We start from the raw sequence: 19,121 nt of genomic DNA, 5'->3' as shown, positions 1-19,121 counted from the left end.
ACTGAGGCAACGCATGAGGCTTTTGTAGTGATTATGAGGATGTGAAGGATACACAGCTTACTGTTGGATGGATGTGTGGAGATGTCCTGGAGCTGTGTGTATGTACGCTTGTTTTCGGGAGGAAATCTCCATGATCTTATGTTTGCAGGCGTGTGCAGTCATGTAACCTGGCATGTGTTTTTTTAGATTACAGATGTCTGCTTTGACAGCAAACCAACAATTTAGGTGATCTGTGACAAGGACAGAAAATATGTACAAATACATGTTTGAAGTGGGTTTATGATCAAGTTATTTTAACAGCTTTTACTTGCACGTTTATTGTCAGGTGGGACTTTTTAAGTACTTTTAAATATAATGTGCTTTGACTTCACTGCAGTCTGGTTATATATTTACTTTTGACTCATTTGACAGTTTTAATTGCACAGTTTTAACTGAGTGTGGTTTCAAACTACTTTCAAAGTGACCAAAGATAACATTAACTTTGGAACTGTTTCTTCATATCATGTCCTCATGTCTCCTCCTGTTCGGATGTCAAAGTCTCCTTGAGCGAGACACTAAACCCCAAGTTGCTCCCTGGGCGCCCACTGCTCCTCATGCTTAGGATGGGTTAAATACAGAGGGCACATTGGACTTTGTTGTGCTGTGAACAATTGCATGTGACAATAATGTTTAAAATTCATAAATCAGCTTAATTGTTAATAATACACCTAATGTATACAATCATCATCCTCCTCATCTTCCATTTAAAAAGCCATCTGTTTCAGCTAAATATATGTATTAAAAATCACAACAATCCAATTGCTGCAAATGTAGAAAAATAATGTGTAGGAAAAAATCTATATGTGAAGAGGTGTGTTGCATTCAGCCAGAGTGTACCAGATATGTTGAATAAAATGTGAAATGTACCTTTCATTAACAAACAGAAAACACTTATTGGGACTTTGTCTTATTCCCCGTATCCCCCAGAGTTAGATAAGTCCATACATACCCTTCTCATCTCTGTGCGTGTCGTAACTCTGTCTGACGCCCCCACCGCTAGCCTAGCTTAGCACAGATCCTGGAGGTAACCGGCTCCAACTAGCCTACTGCTCCCAATAAGTAACAAAATAACACCAACATGTTCCTATTTACATGTTGTGAGTCACAGTATGTACAAATAACAAGGTCACATGAGACACAGCGATTTTCTAACCGTATATAAACTGGGAACTACAGTATATTCTCAGAAGGCGATGTCATCTGTGACAGATGTAGAATGGACAGAGCAGATTTACTTCACATGTTTTGGTCATGTTCCATGTTGAGAGAGTTCTGGGCATCAATATTTAAAGTCTTAAATGAAGCCTTTGATTTAGATCTAATGGCCGTGTTTGGGGTACAAGGGGGTGATTTTGTAATGTCCAATAGTAAGGAAAGTGATGTTGCTTTTGCAACCTTAATAGCACGACGGAGAATACTTATGGAATGGAAATCATCTACACCACCAAAAGCCGCCACATGGCTTTCTGATATTATGATGTTTCTAAAAATAGAAAAAATCAAATACTTTCTTAGAGGATCAACCAGAAAATTTTACAAAAATTGGGGCCCTTTACTGGCTTACTTTGAAAGACCTACTACACTTCCCTCTTAATAACTGCTAAGAGTTGTAAAGCACAATGATCACACTATTTGCTATCATGAGTAATAGAAGAAAGGTGTTTTTATTTTTTTTGTCTTCTTTGTTTGTTTTTGTCCTCTTCCTCGGCAAAAGGGTTTGTTGTGGGTGGGATGGGGTTAATAGAAAGCTGTCTTGTTATAATTGACATTGTAATGTTGCATTGTACATTGTATCTTCTCTAAAACAATAAAAATACTTGTAAAAAAAAAAAAGTATATTCTCTACTCTCTATTCGCTACTTCTGCTACTTGGGCGGAGTGATTAGCGCAACACCTGAAAAGCAGCGTTGTTACTCTCTGCTCCTCACCACGGGGCTTTTCAGGTGCTGCGAGCAAATCACTCCGCCCAAGTAGCAGAAGTAGCAGTGCTTCGCCTTCTGAGAATATAGTTCCCAGTATGTATACGGTTAGAAGACGGCTGTGTCTCATGTGACCTTGTTATTTGTACACGCTGTGACTATACAAATCACAACATGTAAATAGGAACATGTTGGTGTTATTTTGTCACTTATTGGGAGCAGTAGGCTAGTTGGAACCGGTTACCTCCAGTATCTGTGCTAAGCTAGACTAGCGGTGGGTGCGTCAGACAGAGTTACGACACGCACAGAGATGAGAAGGGTATGTATGGACTTATCTAACTCTGGGGGATACGGGGAATAAGACAAAGTCCCAAAGTCGGCGTGTTCCTTTAACTGTCCAGTGAATTAATCCCACGTAATATCAAGCAGTCTCTTAAATAAAGTAAATACAAACTTTACTAATGCTCCTTACACAAGGTGGATAATACAGTTACCTCCAATGTGTCTGTTTCTAAGAAGATAAAAGACAAAAGACATAGTTTTCCAACTATTTAATTGGTTGTCTTAAGTGTTATAATTATGCAATCTTAAGCAATCTTCTTGCCTAATGTATATATATAGTTTTTTAATTCTGACTTGCCTTAAATGCCTTAATTGAGCAATTTACTTGCAGTATGGCACTTTTTCTCAGGAGCGCAGCCTTTTAGCCCTGCACCAATATCTTATTTCCTTTCATACCTCATGTCTCATCTTGTGTGAGGCGTACATGTTTGAAATGTGAGGGATAACAGCGAGGTAGTATTTTTAGGGACTGAGAGCAGAGCCACAGGATTGATCTTCTTGTGTTGCAGTGGCTCCTGCATTCCAGCTGGCCAGCCCTGTTGACATAGCAGGTTGAAAGTGAGAGGGGGCCATGGTGATGGGCAGAGTTCCTCATGTATTGTTTCACCCCAAATTCCAGGGAAGCCTGTGGGGTCTTAGTCATGTTTCCGATTTGATGGCCTTTCAAAGCCACCCGAGCTATGTGTGTGGGTTCTTGTCAGACCACTATGATTAGCTACTGACAAAGTACCAGGACAGACTGAAGGCCCACACGTTCCTGTTGTCTGACTAGTATATCTCATCAGCTTGGAGAGCCGATGGGTATAAATGCATAGCTGTGTGAAGTAAGATGAGAAGAAACAGACGTTTGAGTGCTGCACACTGGTATTGTTTTGCAAGGGAAAGGGCCTGTTTTCATTGTGGAGGAATGTGTCTCCTTTCATGAAAGTATTCCTCGGATATTGGAGGAGTATTATTCCATATTCCATCACTCTGGAAGGACTACTGTTTCTGCAGCTTTCTGCTCTGTCTGCCTCGATTCTTCCCTGCTCGGCCCATCTAAAGTCCAGATTCTCAGGATTTCCACATTTGGTGTTGCTCCTCATGCATTTAACATACCGCATGTGTCCAATATACCCTTCATTTACACATAGCCTTTATACTGTCGAACACAGGCCATCATTTGTGAGTCAATGAGATATTCATGCCATCACTGAGAAAACATTTCTTTATCAGTTTACCCACATTTTTATCAAATGACTGTAGTTTTTCAAAATAGATAGAAAGTTACAGTGTACGCTGCTTGTGCATATGGCTTTTAAAAATAATGTATTTGTATAATTCAGGTCTCATAGGAGACATTGTTTGTTCTTCTGTAGGTTGTGGTATGGAATTTATGGAATATCAGAGAATATTGAGATGTACTGAAGTGTGTTTCATACATGAAACTTGACTGATTCAACACTGATTTTAGCAAATGCCAGAATTAATATTTCACCATCTCATAGTATTATGTCCACATATAGTTAAGAATTCAAATATGTATTGCATGATGCAGATGATGGGTTTCAGCTGTTTCCCTTGTGCACCAAGCTGGACTGTAGTGAAAACCAGACTACGCACAGATTGTTCACTTCTGTAGAAGTGTTCCTGTTTAGGCACAGAAAAGTCCTGTTAACTTCCTCTGGGCTTCTGTGGAAACCCTGAGCTGCTGGATGCTTCACCGTGACTAAAAGTTTCCTGGCTGTTCTTTACCTTTTTGAGGATCTGTTGTGTTTCAGACAAGAAGCTCTGTCTAGTGTGACCCCTCCATGGCCCTTCTTCATGGCTTATTGACCCTGGTGCAGCCGGCAGGCTCCGGTCTCTGCCCTGGAAAGGCCATCAGTGCATCCTGCTATGGTTGAGGACGTTGTGCCTCTCCTGTCAAATGACACAAGTTATTGCGCGGCAGCTGTGTGCTTATCATGAATCTGTCTGTGTCCTCAAAGCATGCCTTTTATTTGGCTGTCAATGGCTGAAATACTTGTGTCTTTCAGGTTAACATGCTGTCAGACAGCCACATTTGTTCTCCATTAATGTATTAATGTTTATACTGCACAGTGCCATCTTACATTGCTGTTTGCTCATCTCTACAGTACATAGCTGCTTTATATCGTGGTTAAGAGAAGTTTAATAACAAAGTTTAAATCTTCTGCAAAGTTTAAATGCACTTCATTAAGATACTTATCAAGAAGCAAAACTTTTTCCAAGCAGGATAATAGTGTGTCAACACAGATTTGGAATACTTATCATATAGAGGACAGGAACACTTCAGCTTGTTAAGAGGACAAGCTCTACCCTCCTTCTGTTCTTCTTCTGACCAGCAGATGGATAATTGTTAGAGACCCACTCTGAAGGGGGGTTTCATTGTTCTGTCTTTTGAGAAGTTGTAACGGTAAAAAAGGCACTTCAAGGTGAGGAATCTAGTCAGCCTCTGTCCTCTCCCAGTCAACACTCCTCTCTCCAAAGCACTGAATTATTCATCACTGGTCTGCTTCAACATGAGGTGTGTTTGATCAACTGTGTGTGAAACAAATGCAACTGCTCCTTCATTCAAATGGGGTTTGATGATAAGTGAAGATGTAGCTTTATGCATTGTTTACTTAGTACACACAAACCCGGTCAATCTTTTATTTAGAAACCCCTCTGTTGTAGATGTGATTGCTATGCAGATTTTGTTTGCTACCTTCAGGGGGCAGTAAATAATACTGACAGGGAGCCAATGTGATTAGCTGGTGGTTACCTCCAGCACTACAGTCATCGCATTTCAACTAATTCAATCTATGGCTTGTTCTCTTTTTTTGTGCTTAAATTATACAACCATTCTGTTGAACAGGTGCTAAATATATTATGTCAATGTACACTATTCTCCCACAATGCAATGTACAAAAGAAGCTGCTCCCAGCTGTAAAAACATAAAATAATTGTGGGTTGTGGTGAGACAGACAGCTTGGAAAACATAAAGAAGGCATAAGTACATCTTAAAAAAACACACTTTGCTCTCTCTGTTTGAAGTTGAATTGGCCGTGAAGTTGCAATGTTGCATGTACTGTATCATTTCCTGTTAGTATTAAATGGAAAGTCTGTATGCTACAGTAGTACAGCTATGACAATTAATACATAATGCGAATATTTAGTATGTAGTATAATTGGGGACATAGGGTTAGGGTTAGGGTCCTCGTGTAATTGCTGTGTGTGTGTGTGTGTGTGTGTGTGTGTGTGTGTGAATGGAGAATAGAATAGATAAATGCATGCCTATCATTACAGTTGAGTCCTGATCACTTATATTGTAAATCCTAATTCACAAATTCTTTGACTAAAGTAGCAACATGTAGCAATTACAGATCCAGCGTTCTCTTAAATTATTTCTGAAATGCTTGAGAATGCATGTTAAAAAATGTATTTAACAGATACTGTACATGACATATTGATATTGTAAGAAGTTGTTTTGGTTATTTTGAGATATGTTCCAGCCCTGCTTTGCTGAGCAGGCAAAGAAAAGATATCTAGTTAAATCCAAATGACAAAAAAACAAACATTTCAGCTCAACGTTTTATTCCTGATAAATTTTATTCCTGCTTACTTGCATCCCAAAATTCAGCCACCACTGTTTCCGAGGCCAACGTGTACCGGCAGTTGGTTGGTAGCTGTTGGTAATTCCCCAGCCTCCTGATGATAAAGAACCAATAAATGATTCAAGAATGTACGTAACAGTCGTAACTGTAACTGACTCAATAAAACCAACCTCTGGTAAAGAAAGGTCACATTCATGCAGCTCTTATGTAGATTCCCACTTTTGCCTGTAGGTGGCAAGCTGAGCTCATATCCTGCCAGTGGCGTTTCTACACAGTCAGAGTAGCTGACAGCTGGCACATGTGCAGGGCTAATCATTTACTAAGATATTTGAGAAATGCTTCAGCTGCACTGTTACAGGAACAGAAAGTCACATATTAACAGAGCCATGGTGGAAAACGTCTCATGTTCTCAGCTCTTTTACATTCCACAGATTAAAAATTGCTAATTCACTGAAAAAAGCCTTGTTACCCTACATACAGCAAATAGTACACTAAATATGTGTTTGATCACTTCTCAGTCATAAGAAAGCTGCAGCTAATTAGTCTTGGATAAATGAAGCATGTATAGAGATATTAAAAGTATTCTCAGTTTACATTTACATTTTATGGAGTTTTACAAAAGGATCCAAATTACAAAAACAAGTTTTGTAAAAAGAAAATCAAAAGACAATAGAGATAACTGTCAGGTGCTCCAAATTAATATTTAGATTAGATACCTGCTATTTCAGGCTTCACTTAAAAGCATAACATTCTTGACATAGTGGTTGTTGCGCCTCACATTAGACCATCTGTATCCTTCATAGTACAATTCCCCCTCATCTGCATGCAAACCATGCCAGCGTTCAGCACTTGGCTGCCCTCCTGTGGTTGAAATGTACATCACATGTCATTAGCTGGAAAAACTGACAGAGGCGGCAAAGGCAGCATGCACGCAGACCACAGACATTCAGCCGCTGTCTCTTCGCTTTATAGGCCTTTCAGCCGGGGAGTGACTGTCTGAACACAGCCTGTCATTGATGGCCACGCGTGACAAGCGGCCCTACATTTTCTATTAGTGCTCTCTCTGTGTGTGCGTGAGGGAGAGACTCTGCGTGCTCTGATAAAGCAGAACAATCACTTGGCTCTTTTATTGGGTATCATTCTTGACATGCCGCACCTCATCATACATAACGACACACGCTGACAGTGTCATCATCTGCGCTGCAACTCACGGGTCTGTTGCATGAGTGCCGCGAGGCTCCTGAGGCAGTCTTATGGCCGTTCACTTTGATGTCGTTAATTAGGACCAGCGTCCCGAGGGATGGCTCCATGCTTTTATTGTGGAGGTCCCTGAGAGGGCTTTCTCACGGTGGGGGCCCTTGTTCTGACATTGGCCCCCTCTCTACTCTCTGACTCTTTGAGGCCATTCCCAGAGAAGGAGGGAACCCCACGTAGTCCCCTCTGGGATCCAGTCCAAATGAGAGGGAGGTGGACCTAATGCAGCTCTGCAGGATTCCACTTCAGAAGGGTTTCTTCCCGATGTTTTCCTTCTCCTCTTTTACCCGGTTCCTGTACTTCACAGAGCTGTGGTCACACATGAAACCTCATTTATTAGTTTACAGTATCTTTGTACTTATTAGCATCTGCTAAACTTAAAAGTTCTTCCATCATGAGACGTTTGATTTGTGCGGGTGCCAGGACTTACGGAACATGTGTTGATAACTTTCCAGTCAGGCTTTTTTCCATGTCGGAGTCGAGATTTTAGGTCAGCTGGCTGACTGTTTGTCAGTAATTCATAGTCATCTCCCTTTAGTTGTGTTATACAGCGCTCTCGGAAAACCAAATTACAGTGTTTATATAGGCTATCAAAGGGAAGGAAGCATTACAGCCACACAACCGTATATTACGAGTGGGAAAACAGCATGACATGGCAAGGCATGCAGCCTACTGTGCTTTACATAAAACAGGACATGTATGGACTTCAAATCAGGATGCACACACAAACACACACCTCTAGGAAGTTGTGGTAAATGTTGGTAGGACTAAGCCGTTAATGGCATGACCACATGGGACATTGTAGGAGTCTTGTTGAAAGAGAGGGACGAAGACAGAAAAGCAGAGAGGAGGAGGGAGGACGAAGAGGGAAGTTGAGAGCTTCAAGGGAATGTTTTAGTGGACAAAAAATGAAGCTGGGGGAAAGTTGAACTTTCCCATTCTGAAGTCTCTTTTTAGGCCTTACATTTGGACTGAGGGCAGCACAAATGCCCACAGATACAATACCTCTCCTAATCTGTTACATCAGACTGTCTTACTGTTTATATGCTTCCTGGGTAGATTTGTCACGCTATTATTAACTCTGTGGAGCTCACTTTAATAAAAAATATATTTTGGAATGAGGGCCAAAAACAACATCGAGATAAGAATGGCTATTCGGCTAAAATCAGCATTTCTGAGAGAAGAACACTGTTGAATATCATCACAGATAGCTATCCCTTGATGTGTGTTATCACTGAGCAGCCTGCATTAGTCATCCAGCACTGTGTTATTTATCAATCTGTGGATAGACTGAATAACCCCGACAGAACAACTCGCACAATGATTACTCTACAAAGATCAACACCGGGTTGAGGAAATAGTCCAGGGTTTCGGGGAAGTATGCCTGGATGAAATGAAAAGGGAAATCTCCGAAAGCCAAAGTTGATGTTTTTATCACCAAAGAAAGCAAATCCTTCATAAAGGCCTCCAAGATGGTTGTCAAAACACTTAAACGTGCGTGGGAACATGGCTGCAGTCCAGTGTCTGGAAGTGTTTAGCTTGTGCGTCGTGCCTTGGAAGTCACTGTAGTATGTATTTCACAGAAGTTGTATTTCACAAGTTCTGCTGAGTGATCTCTGCTCTGTTCAGAGTTGCTGGCAGTAAAGCGGAGGTACTTGGGGATCTGGAAATTGCAGAGATGCCCTCCTTCCTAGAGGTTTGGGGTCAGAGGTCTCTTTTCTACTAAAGGACACTTCTGCTGGAAGTCATGTGCCAGAGTGTCCTGTTGGTGTGAGCGAAGCTGAAGCAGGAGAACACCCGTCTGCGAAGCCGTAGTACACTCGACCCTCGTTTTTGCTGTTTGCTAAGAGACCCTGGGGAATCAACATGTGGTTGTTAGACAATTTTCTCAAAACTGAGTGAATGTGAGACGCTGTAACAAGTTGGATGAAAACACCACAGAGCTAACAGTGTGAACTTTGAAGCCTTGGCTTGTTCAGAGGCCACGCAACCCACACATCATAGCCCATTATTTGTCTTCTGGCTGTGACACCCAACCAGATTCAGTGTGCTATCATTTTGCAGATTGGGTCTGGGAGCATTTGTAAAATCCTTCACTCAAACGCTATTTGTGTGACTCTCTGATAATCTTTTCCCATTTCTCTCCCAGGCTGTTGTTTAGTGACTTGGAACACATGTAATGCCTGCTTTTGGAAACAACTTAAAGTGATTTTCCATAGTTTTAAAAATGTTTACAAGATCATGCTGTCCCCACATGGTTTTTACCCTCCTTTAAGCAGTGATCCATCACGATGTTGTGTTCTCAGGCAGGACTGTGTGAAAGAAACACTGCTCAGGAATAAGGGAAAATCACCGTGTAGGTATTTAAATGTTGTGACAGTGCATTGTATTATCATGAGTAAAGCCTGTTTTATGGTTCTGCGGAGGCTCCACACAGAGCTTTCATCGTAGCCTACGTAAGTGGCCTGATGTTTATACTTGTGCGCTGGTGTGTGCGTCGAGCTGGCATGTGTGTGTGTGTGAGGAGTGGGTGATAGAGCGAGGGAGAAGTGAGTGACGCCATTTAGCTTTAGAGTGAGTAGCGACTCATAGTCATAGTGAGAGAAACAAAGTGTCTCCCCTGTTCTTTCTGACCACGGTGGGAAATCTGGAGCAGGAGAAGTTAACCCTCTCCTTGATTTCATGTTGTTGATGGAGAAGGAGAACCAGGAAATGAGTCGGGTTGGGCATCGTTTTGATTTTAACAATTCTGATTCCAATTCTTCCTTTCGATTCCGGTTCTTATCGATTCTCGATTCCGATTCTTTGAGGAGTGGAGTTGAAACGGGTCACATGCCTATTTTCACAAATAATAGGAAAGTTTTATTTTGATTCAATGGTGGTTTGCAGTTTTACAACTTTTTCAGTGTAAAATAGAGCCAGACTAGAGCGCTGCTTACTGTGCTCCATGGCTGCAACACAACAAACGCGTGGTCGCTTCGGAAACCAAAACATGCACATATTAAATTGGGAAGCGATGATCGGATTTGAAACCAAATCCTCTAAACGATTCCAATAAAGAAACGAACGAATTCCGATGGGATCGTAATTTTTTAAACGATTCTAAGTAGGAATCAGTTCTCGATGCCCAATCCTAGAAATGAGTCGGGGGAAATGCAACGCTACCAAGCCACGGCCGAGCAACGTGCGTCGCTGCGAGGTGTAGTTACATTTTTCGAGAGGTGCAGGTCAGGCTACGGCGTAGACGCAGAGGGGTCTGCGGGGTTACGCTGTCGATTCGACGCAGAAGCATAAAACAGCCTTATCATGTGACTGGTATTTCCAGACCTGAGAGAGCGAGAGAGAGAGAGAGAGACGAAAGAGAGACAGGCAGAGAAAGAGAGAGAGAGTTGATGGGTTATTACCCCTGAAGATGAAAGAACCTTCTCTCTGGGTGTCCTTCAGAGGTGAAGGAGAGTGTTACCACAGCTGTGCTGCTCTTGTTTAAATTCAATACAGGACCTCAAGAGAAAAAAAACACTGTTCAGATGACTTTTGACCCAGCAGGCTTTGGCAAAGGTCAACAACAGCAGCTCTCTGGCTCACATCGTTGTGTTATTTACTTTCAGAATCAATAAGTTGTTGCTGCCAGGGTGTATAGCTGCTTTGATGTGAAAGGTGGACAGACATCTTTCATTAAAAAATACTAAGATTCTTTAAACCAGACCGTGTTACCTGCTATCTGTCTTTTAACAGAGAAGTAGAACTGAAGAGCAAATTAAGATAATATGTGCTATGAGGGCATTGTCCATTAATGTGACGACCATTTTCTTGATAAATCGATCAGTTGTTTGGTCTATAAAATGTCAGAAAATGTCGATCTCAAATATCTTGTTTTGTCCACAACTCAAAGATATTCAGTTTACTGTCACAGAGGAGAGAAGAAATAAGAAAATATTCACATTTAGGAAGCTGGAATCAGAGAATTCTTAATTTTTTTTAATAAAAAATGACTCATAAATCCATTGTCAAAATAGTTGCCAATTCATTTTATAGTTGACAATTAAACGATTAATCTTTGCAGCTCTGTGTGCAATCTTTAAAAGGCTGATCTGTGATGTATGAAGAGGCTCTTAATTAAAGAATCTTGGATGTCTGTGAAACCAAGACCTATGCAGCTTCAGTATGCTAATGCCTTCTTGGCACTGGCTTCTCTGGGGCTGGCACTGCGTTTGTCCTCAAGTCCCCGTCCTCCAGGAGGCATTGATGTCTGCTTTGTATATCCACTTGTTACTGGAGACCTGTGGTCCACTGAAAGGATCTCTCCACAGGTCACTGTGGACCACAGGGCAAAAGCAGGCCCAGGATTTGCAAACTCATTTGTATTTGAGGAAATTTTACTTTGGTGTCTTAGCAACGCAGCCCTAGAGCTGATCATTTTAAACCTGCATCCCATGTCGACCGCAGGATAACAGGTCCCCTGTGTGCCCCACGGGATCAAATGAGGGGGCTGGAAGTCCGTGGGTGATTCAACACCGGCACTCTGTAATTACTCGCCCTGCGGAGCCGGCCAGCTCATGTGCCAATCACTGCATCAAGAGTAAAGTCACAGCCACAAAGGCACTGTGTTGTTACTCACCTCCGTAGACAGATAATCTCTTAGATTTGGCTATTGTCCTTTGTCTCAACACCTTGCTCGGGATGACGGGGAAGCTGTGAACTGAAGACGTGTTGTGATATTAGCGATTGGCACCTCCTGTTACGCTGACGACTGTGGCATATTGTGCCGAGGATGTTGGAGTCTGAGGGACATGTAGCTTTGTTAATTAAAACCCACTCTTGAAAAAAGGCAGGCTTTATTCCCACGACATTAGGGTGAATTACATGGGGCACTGCAATATTAATCCACCTTGTGCAATGCCAGCATTCCCCTTAGAGGACCTGCACTCTCACAAATAGAGAACAGATCTCCTGTAGCTCCTTGATCAACAATAATGTTGCCTCTCATTCATCATTATTTGTGCTTCCTGTTTGCTCCCCTATGCACACTTACAAACTGTGAGACAGAGGGAAATGTTATGCTATTTTGGGCATGATACGTCAGATGTTGTGGTTTTTGGGCAGACAGTGTGTTTCCCCTGGCTTTCTGTCTCAGCTTACTTTTACAGTAAGGCTGACTGCTCATTGTGAGTGGTTGTCTGTATGCAATTAGCATCATAAAGGGGGAAGAGAGGCCTCTCCTCCATGCCTCCCAGCGTGACGACACCTCTCTGCCAGCCAACCAACCCACTAGTGGAAACTTTTTTTCCCATATTGCTGGCTCACTCTGTCTTTCTCCAGGTGTTTTTGATACAGACTATCTCAACAATCTCAGCGCTCAGTGACAGTCTGGGTGTTTTTTGACTGATATATTTGGCTGGCTTGTCTGGCTGATTCATTCAGTCGTCTCTGCAGCAGTGCAGTGTGGGGGAGGAATGGACACATCTGTAACGGTCTCCACTGTTAGTACTTCTACATTTAGGCAGTTTGTTTTAGAGTGCTTTTAAAGCTCAGATATGTACTGAGTGTATTTATTGTTAAATGGTTTGTTAAGGTGACTAAAATGGACTGCCTGCGTCATTCTGTCTGTGCTTGCAGCTTGCTACCCAGGCCTGGCCCCAGTGGCTCCAAAGACTTGTGTTTTACAAGAGGAAATGGCAGAAACGTGACAAAGCGGCGGGTGCATTAGAAACAGGCTACGTATGGAATAGTAATTACACTTAAGGAAATTATGGATGGAAGTGATGTCTTATGTAATCATAGCCCCATGGCAAATCCCAGTAATTTAAAGTGCTCCTCATTTTATCCACACATTTAAACTAATAGGTTTTCCTTATGCATCATCATAGATTTTTGTTATAATATAATATAAAACTAGATACATTTGAAAAAAACATTGTTTTGCTTATATGCTTATTTTAATTAAATTCTTTCTTTTCGTATTTCTTATATTTTACCTTCTTTTTTCCTTCTATCAATTCACATTGTAAGTTTGGATGGATGGTGAAACTAGATATATTTCAGTGTCTTTTAGATGTGTTGTAAATAAGAAATAAATTACTTAAGAATATAATTATGTGATATATATTATTTTATATAATTGCAATTACTCATTACTTATTACTTATTTGCAACAGAGTTTCTTTCATTAACTATATACAAGGAAATATTTTCAGATATTCTTGAAATAAGAATAAATAATAATCTTTGTTTTGTGTCAGCACTGTCACTGTCTCAGGTGACACAGATCACACAGTTCCTCTCATTCATTGATTTGGCCTCAGACAAAGAGGCTGAGACGGAGGTGAAACAGACGAATATATATCACCCCGATGATGTTAGTGTAGAGTCTTGTGAGCCGAGTGCCTCAGCATGATTCACTGCTGCTGATTGCTGACGGTTTATGTCATGGTTTTCCCCCAGTTGGGCTGCCATGATTTTCCATTTCATTGACCTGCTGGAACAACATCTGGACTCTTCAAAAAACCACGCTTCCCTTTTGTTTGTTTAAATGAAACATTTCCCACGTGAGCGCTGACACTTTTTGGATGAAATTGTGAAAGATTGTAAAAGCCGACATCCTGCAACCTGGCTAAAACGACTGGGAACAAAGATATATACCAGGAAATGGTAGTAAATTCATCACGTTTTAAAAACAGCGTCTTGAAATTAAAGAAGAGCCCCAGGATTCAGAGGAAGCTTAGATCTTTGCCAAAAATGTGCTGAGTGGGGTATAAAAGCGAGATGTCGTGGGCAGAGCTGGGTAGGAGGGTCGGGCACAAGAAGCTGAAGGGGGAGGGAGGGGGGGTGAATGTTAGGGAGCCTGCCATAGAAAGGGGTGGGTTGAAGGAGAGATTTAGTATCGGGTCAGGCACATGGTAGGTTGGGGGTAGATGGAAAGAGAAAGGGGAAAGAAGGAGCTGTGGATCTGAGTTCAAACTGCAAGCTGTGTTCAGCGAGAGAGCAGGAATGTGGCTCAGCGTGGGAATGAAGATGCTCTGACATGTTGAGAGACACTCTTAGGTCTTAAGACGGATATATGAACCACTCTGGCTGTATGATGAAAATATCCCGTAAGTACACAATAATGTATTACTGGAAATAAACTCTGGGGTTAGGTGATTGAAGGATTTTGGTGGTTAGACATATTAAGGCCTGTGCTTTAGTGATGATGATGGCTTGTTTTTATTCACCATAAACCTGAACGAATGAATTTGGTATTTGTCTTCTTTCCAAAGGAGTATGAATGGAAGAGAATTACTGTTAATCACGAACACGCTTTGTTGTCAGACAAATGCAGCTCAGGACAAAACATCATAAAATGCCTGAAAGTTTTGCTGTAAATATTTTGTGAAAGAGTGGAATGTGAGCGAGCCTTTAAAACTGTCATAATTCTGGCAGTGCGTGTGTCTGCTCAGCCCGAGCACTGTCCAAGTGTGCCATATCTTTTCCTGCGGCACTTTGTAACATGTCATATACGCAGCGATGAATTGCATAACCAATGTTCTTGATAGTGAACGCTACATTAAGTGAATTGTTAAAGAAAGGAGGTCGCCCTTGCCACAAGAGACTTTACTCGTACACATCTTCTGACGTTCTGGGCCATTGTGTCACAGCCATACTGGGTTCCATCTCTTTGTGCAACTGTAATTTTATACTGTACACAGTTTTAAAGCTCTGGGTTGTGGAGAGCAAAACACAAGTTCTCATTCTTTGGCATGATGCCCGCCCAGCCTTTTATCCACAAGAGATTTCCTTAGAGAGAGGATGAGAGGACAGAATGTCTCGGTATCGTGTTACAGAATGCCAAACAGAGAGGAATTCCCAGCTCATGTTACTAGCTCCCAGTTGTCCAACCTGTGGCTGTGGGACACAAGAGGACCTGGCAGCGCCCTCACTATGGGCTGCGGCTGAATAATACAGTCCTGATATTATCCACCTGGGAGGCAGGCCTGGCTGCACAGAAAGCCTTTAGCTCCTGGTGATACAGGTGGGAACAGAGCAGAGGGGCTCCTGGCAGCGTAACACATGTTGACTCAACTGCTAGTAAACAATAGAGCTTTTTTTGTCATCCAAGGACACAGGGAACTGTTAATATTTATTCAGTCTTTGGTCAGTCTGAAGACCAAAGTCACTTTTCATTGATTTCCCTGTGAGTCCTGGATCAACAGTTTTTTGAAAAACAGGTGATAGCAGTATCTTCATAGCAAGGTTACGGTCGCTGTAATTACACAGTATTGTGTGATGAATGGCGACGGCTCATGTTTCAGCTGTAGTGTGACAGGCACAGACGGAGTGGAACTGAGACCTCAGATGTGTGGTGGCGGGAGAGCAGTTTGTTACCCGTAGGTGCAGCTTATGTGTAACTTTTCTTGGATGTGATGTTTATATGCTCCTGAAATGATTTGCATTGTGGAACGCTGGCTAAGTCACAGCTGTGTGTATGAGAATAGCAGGCAACAGGGAATGAATGAGCTGTGTGGCTTTTAAAGAAGCACTGGAACTGGTAAGAGTATTTTCATGTTAGATTTAAAGTCTTGGTCTTATATTTTTTTATGTTAAATGAGTCATGTCATTTACCACATTGGGATTTCTAATTCTTGATAATGTAGCTATAGAGTGACTGACTTTGGATAGTTAATGATGGAAATAAATGCTGCATTTCGCTGCAGAAAACCCTGCTCATGTGTTTTAGGGTTTGTTATTGAATCTTATTCATTTTTTTTTTGTTAAGGGCTACAACTTACATTTTCATTATTGATTAATGTATTTGTTATTTTTCTATTTATGGATTAATTTAATTTGGAATGGAATTTTTTTTTACATGGCAGAAGTGCTATCTTTAAATGTAGTTTGTTATCATGGAAGACTGTGGTAACCTGAACATATTCGCATTTGTAACCAGAACAGAGTGAATTTTTGGCATTTTTGCAACAAAATGATCAATGAATTACAAAAATCATTCCTGATAATTTTCTGTTGATCGATTTGTGACTAATCATTTCAGCTCTACTGTTGTTACAGTAAAGTGAAGGAAAACTGTTTCCACATACAGTATATTTAAAGAAATTTTGACATTACTGGTGTAAGAAATTGTAGGTGAAGTATAAAGTAAAAGTATAAAGTTTGCTGGCCTCTTCCTTAATCTGATGCTTTGTATTTATTAAACATAATTGTATATTTTCTTTCTAAAGTAAAGCAGATTGTGTACTGTAGCACTGGTGTGTCAGACAGCATGTCTCACTGAGGCAGTAAATGGCACCCGACTCTATTAGCATTAATGGAAAGGTGCCAACAGTCTGTTTCCTTTGCTTGTCATCAGCGGCTCTGAAGCCTGCAGACGGCTAGCTCTGGAGGACCAGTTAGTGATCCAGACTGCTGGCCTCGTTTCTTTATCAGAAAAAGTCAATGGGATGGCTTGCTTGGACTCCATGAAGGAGTCACAGAGAGCTCTGGTTAAGATAATTTTCAACCTGATCTATAGTAACGGTGGGACAAAAAATCAATGTGGCAAAATAATGTTGTCCTCCTCATGCGATACCAGAATACGCTGGCACCAAATATATATATTTTAATGAATAAGATAGGGCGCTCTAAATAGATTTCCCTGCTCTCCGCATCGCTACTTCACGGCTCCTCGAGGTGGCACTCAACACATAAACGAGGGAAACTTGAACATAAGTTAAAGGTGCCCTGCTACACGTATTTCATTACTCTGTGGTAATGTCTGAAGTTCTACCATGGACTGTAACATTTTTTGTGGAAAAAATGCCTTGGTTACCTTCTTTCAAGCCATTCTAGCGTGGTATAGAAAGCCTGCAGGAAGACTCAGCTCGATTTGTGCCAGTTCTCATTCATATTCAACGAGCTAAGCTGCTTGACTCTGATTGGCTAACAGCGAGCCAATGAGAGCCTGGCTATCAGCATCCTTTATCATCAGTGTTGTTGGCATTACTTAGAATTCTTCATGGGGGCGACACAAAAACATTAATTTTTGAATCCCTGTTTTAATGCACACACTTTCTTGTGTTTCAGAAATTGAGGCGAAAGAGGCGTGTGACTGGCTGCGGGCAGCAGGATTTCCCCAGTATGCGCAGCTCTTTGAAGGTAATAAAAGCACTCAGTGAACTCCCACACACATTCATCACAAGAAAGGGGGGGGGGTAGAGATTAATGAAGTAGCACACCAATAAAAGGGCTCTGTAATAAACAGCAATAAACTGCATTTTTATTTCAGCTTTTTATATCTGTTGTGAAACAAAACTGTTGGTGCTTGAATGTGGGCTTTGTTTTAACATGATGGGTGAATAATGGCACACAGTGTCAGCTGGTCTGTCACCCTAGTCCTCAACACTGTACACAAAACCATGTATTCATGAGCTACATAGTGAGCCTCATTTACTGTACACAACTGTCCTCAGGAGGCCTCGGAGCCAGAGCTCCAGTCAAATCCCCAGACACCACAAAACAAGCGGAACATCAGCTGCTTTTAAAGTTTAATCTTTTCCAAGCTATGGTTACAACATAAACATGTCTTCTGTGCTTCACGACTTAAGTCATGGGAAGAAATGGGTTTTTATCTGAGCTTAAAGTAGCTCTCCTCCCTCAGATCTTTGTGTCAAGGCTTTTCATGTGCTTTTGGCGCATTCATGTTCTCCATGGATGGTCCGAGTTTCCGAGATCGGAAGTTGTTCTTCCGACTTCGGTGTGTTCACGTGTTCTCAAGTCGGAAAGTCGCAATGTTGATTGTAACCATAACAACAAACATGGATGCTGCGAAGAAGATGTGTGGACTGTTACTACTCAGAGAGTTCAAACTCAGTGTTGATAGTTTTTCACAGTATTTTGAAGACAATAATACTAAAATATTGCTTCAGCTAATGTACCTGACTTGTTATTACAGTTTAAATACCATACTTACATCAATAAATAACTTTTTTAAGTAGTCTAGGTCACTCTTTATTGACAACAACTAATGGTAATGCCATATTAAAAATTATATTTGAGCAAGAAGTTGATATAAAATAAGTGAATATATAAAAAGTTTCTTACCGTTAATAAAAGATCTAGTTTTGCCCTCTATGTTGACGACACATATTACTTCATGTCGGCAAATCGGGAACCAAAATCTTTCCTGAGTTTCCGAGTTGTTTTTCCGACTTCAGCAGGCGTTCACATGCATTTTCCAACTCGGAATCTCGTTTTTCCGATTTGTCGGACACCACATGAACACAGCATACAGTGCAATATACAGTGCCAGTCAAAAGTTTGGACATGCTTTCCCATTCAAATGAATGAGAAAACGTGTCCCAATATGTTTGCTTGGAAGTTCAAAACAAATCATGTTTTGGAAGGTGCTCTTTGGAAAGGGAACATAAAACTTCAAAAGAGAAAAAAGGTCCAAGGCACTCTTCTTAAAAAAAAATTAAAAAAGCCTTTATTTATTATATTATTTTATTTTATTATTTATCAAAATCTTACATTAAAACTAGAACTGGGCAGCAACCCACACGTATCGGCACAAAGCGGCCTTCTTTAGGGTGTCATATATGTTTGCTGACAGTTTGTAGACCGTTTTAACAGAGCTCAAGCAATGTGCACTGATAATGGCTGTCATATTAGAAAAGACGCTAATGATGAAATCTGTTATTAGGACGTAATTGTGTTTCACAGTCTACAGTATGTTTGAATGTCTGCGCCCTTAAAGAACAGACCGAGCCTTGTTGAGATCTTAGCGTTCACTGCTGCTTCTGCTTTTCATAAAAAGTTAACGACTTTACATGAATGCGGGAGGAATGTTAGATTCAGAGGGTCTGGATTTAGTCTCTTAAGTTATGTAAGAAGAGGCCCATACCCAGAGAAAGACGTAATGCCTGCACATGCCTCATATCTCATTAGCATCACATACAAAAGTTTGATGGTCTCCCAGCATTCAATCTACTTCTGGAAAGAATGT

At 41.2% G+C, this 19,121-nt stretch overlaps 1 protein-coding gene and 1 long non-coding RNA gene across 10 annotated transcripts in view; one reads left to right on the top strand and one right to left on the bottom strand.

The window, feature by feature from the left end:
• The window catches only part of stard13b (StAR-related lipid transfer (START) domain containing 13b), a 90,068-nt gene that overhangs the window by 59,735 nt on the left and 11,212 nt on the right, over positions 1-19,121 (top strand). For 6 of the 9 annotated variants that reach the window (XM_031297401.2, XM_031297400.2, XM_036001190.1 and 3 more), the window contains one exon: positions 17,201-17,272. In XM_031297401.2, coding sequence (XP_031153261.1) covers positions 17,201-17,272 — 72 coding nt within the window. Of the gene's footprint in view, positions 1-13,975; positions 14,239-15,299; positions 15,672-17,200; positions 17,273-19,121 lie in introns of those variants that run through there. The other 3 variants (XM_031297407.2, XM_031297409.2, XM_031297408.2) reach the window with 3 other exon arrangements.
• LOC118495037 lies at positions 10,998-18,221 on the bottom strand. The gene is made up of 3 exons (XR_004897327.1): positions 18,136-18,221; positions 11,816-11,821; positions 10,998-11,007 (listed from the first exon to the last, which is right to left on the bottom strand). It is a non-coding gene; the product is annotated as an uncharacterized LOC118495037 (long non-coding RNA).

This window comes from Sander lucioperca, chromosome 5 (assembly GCF_008315115.2).
Source record: "Sander lucioperca isolate FBNREF2018 chromosome 5, SLUC_FBN_1.2, whole genome shotgun sequence".
Classification (NCBI taxonomy): domain Eukaryota; kingdom Metazoa; phylum Chordata; class Actinopteri; order Perciformes; family Percidae; genus Sander; species Sander lucioperca.
Note: the sequence above shows the minus strand (reverse complement) of the source record. Positions and strands in the feature narration are given on the sequence as shown.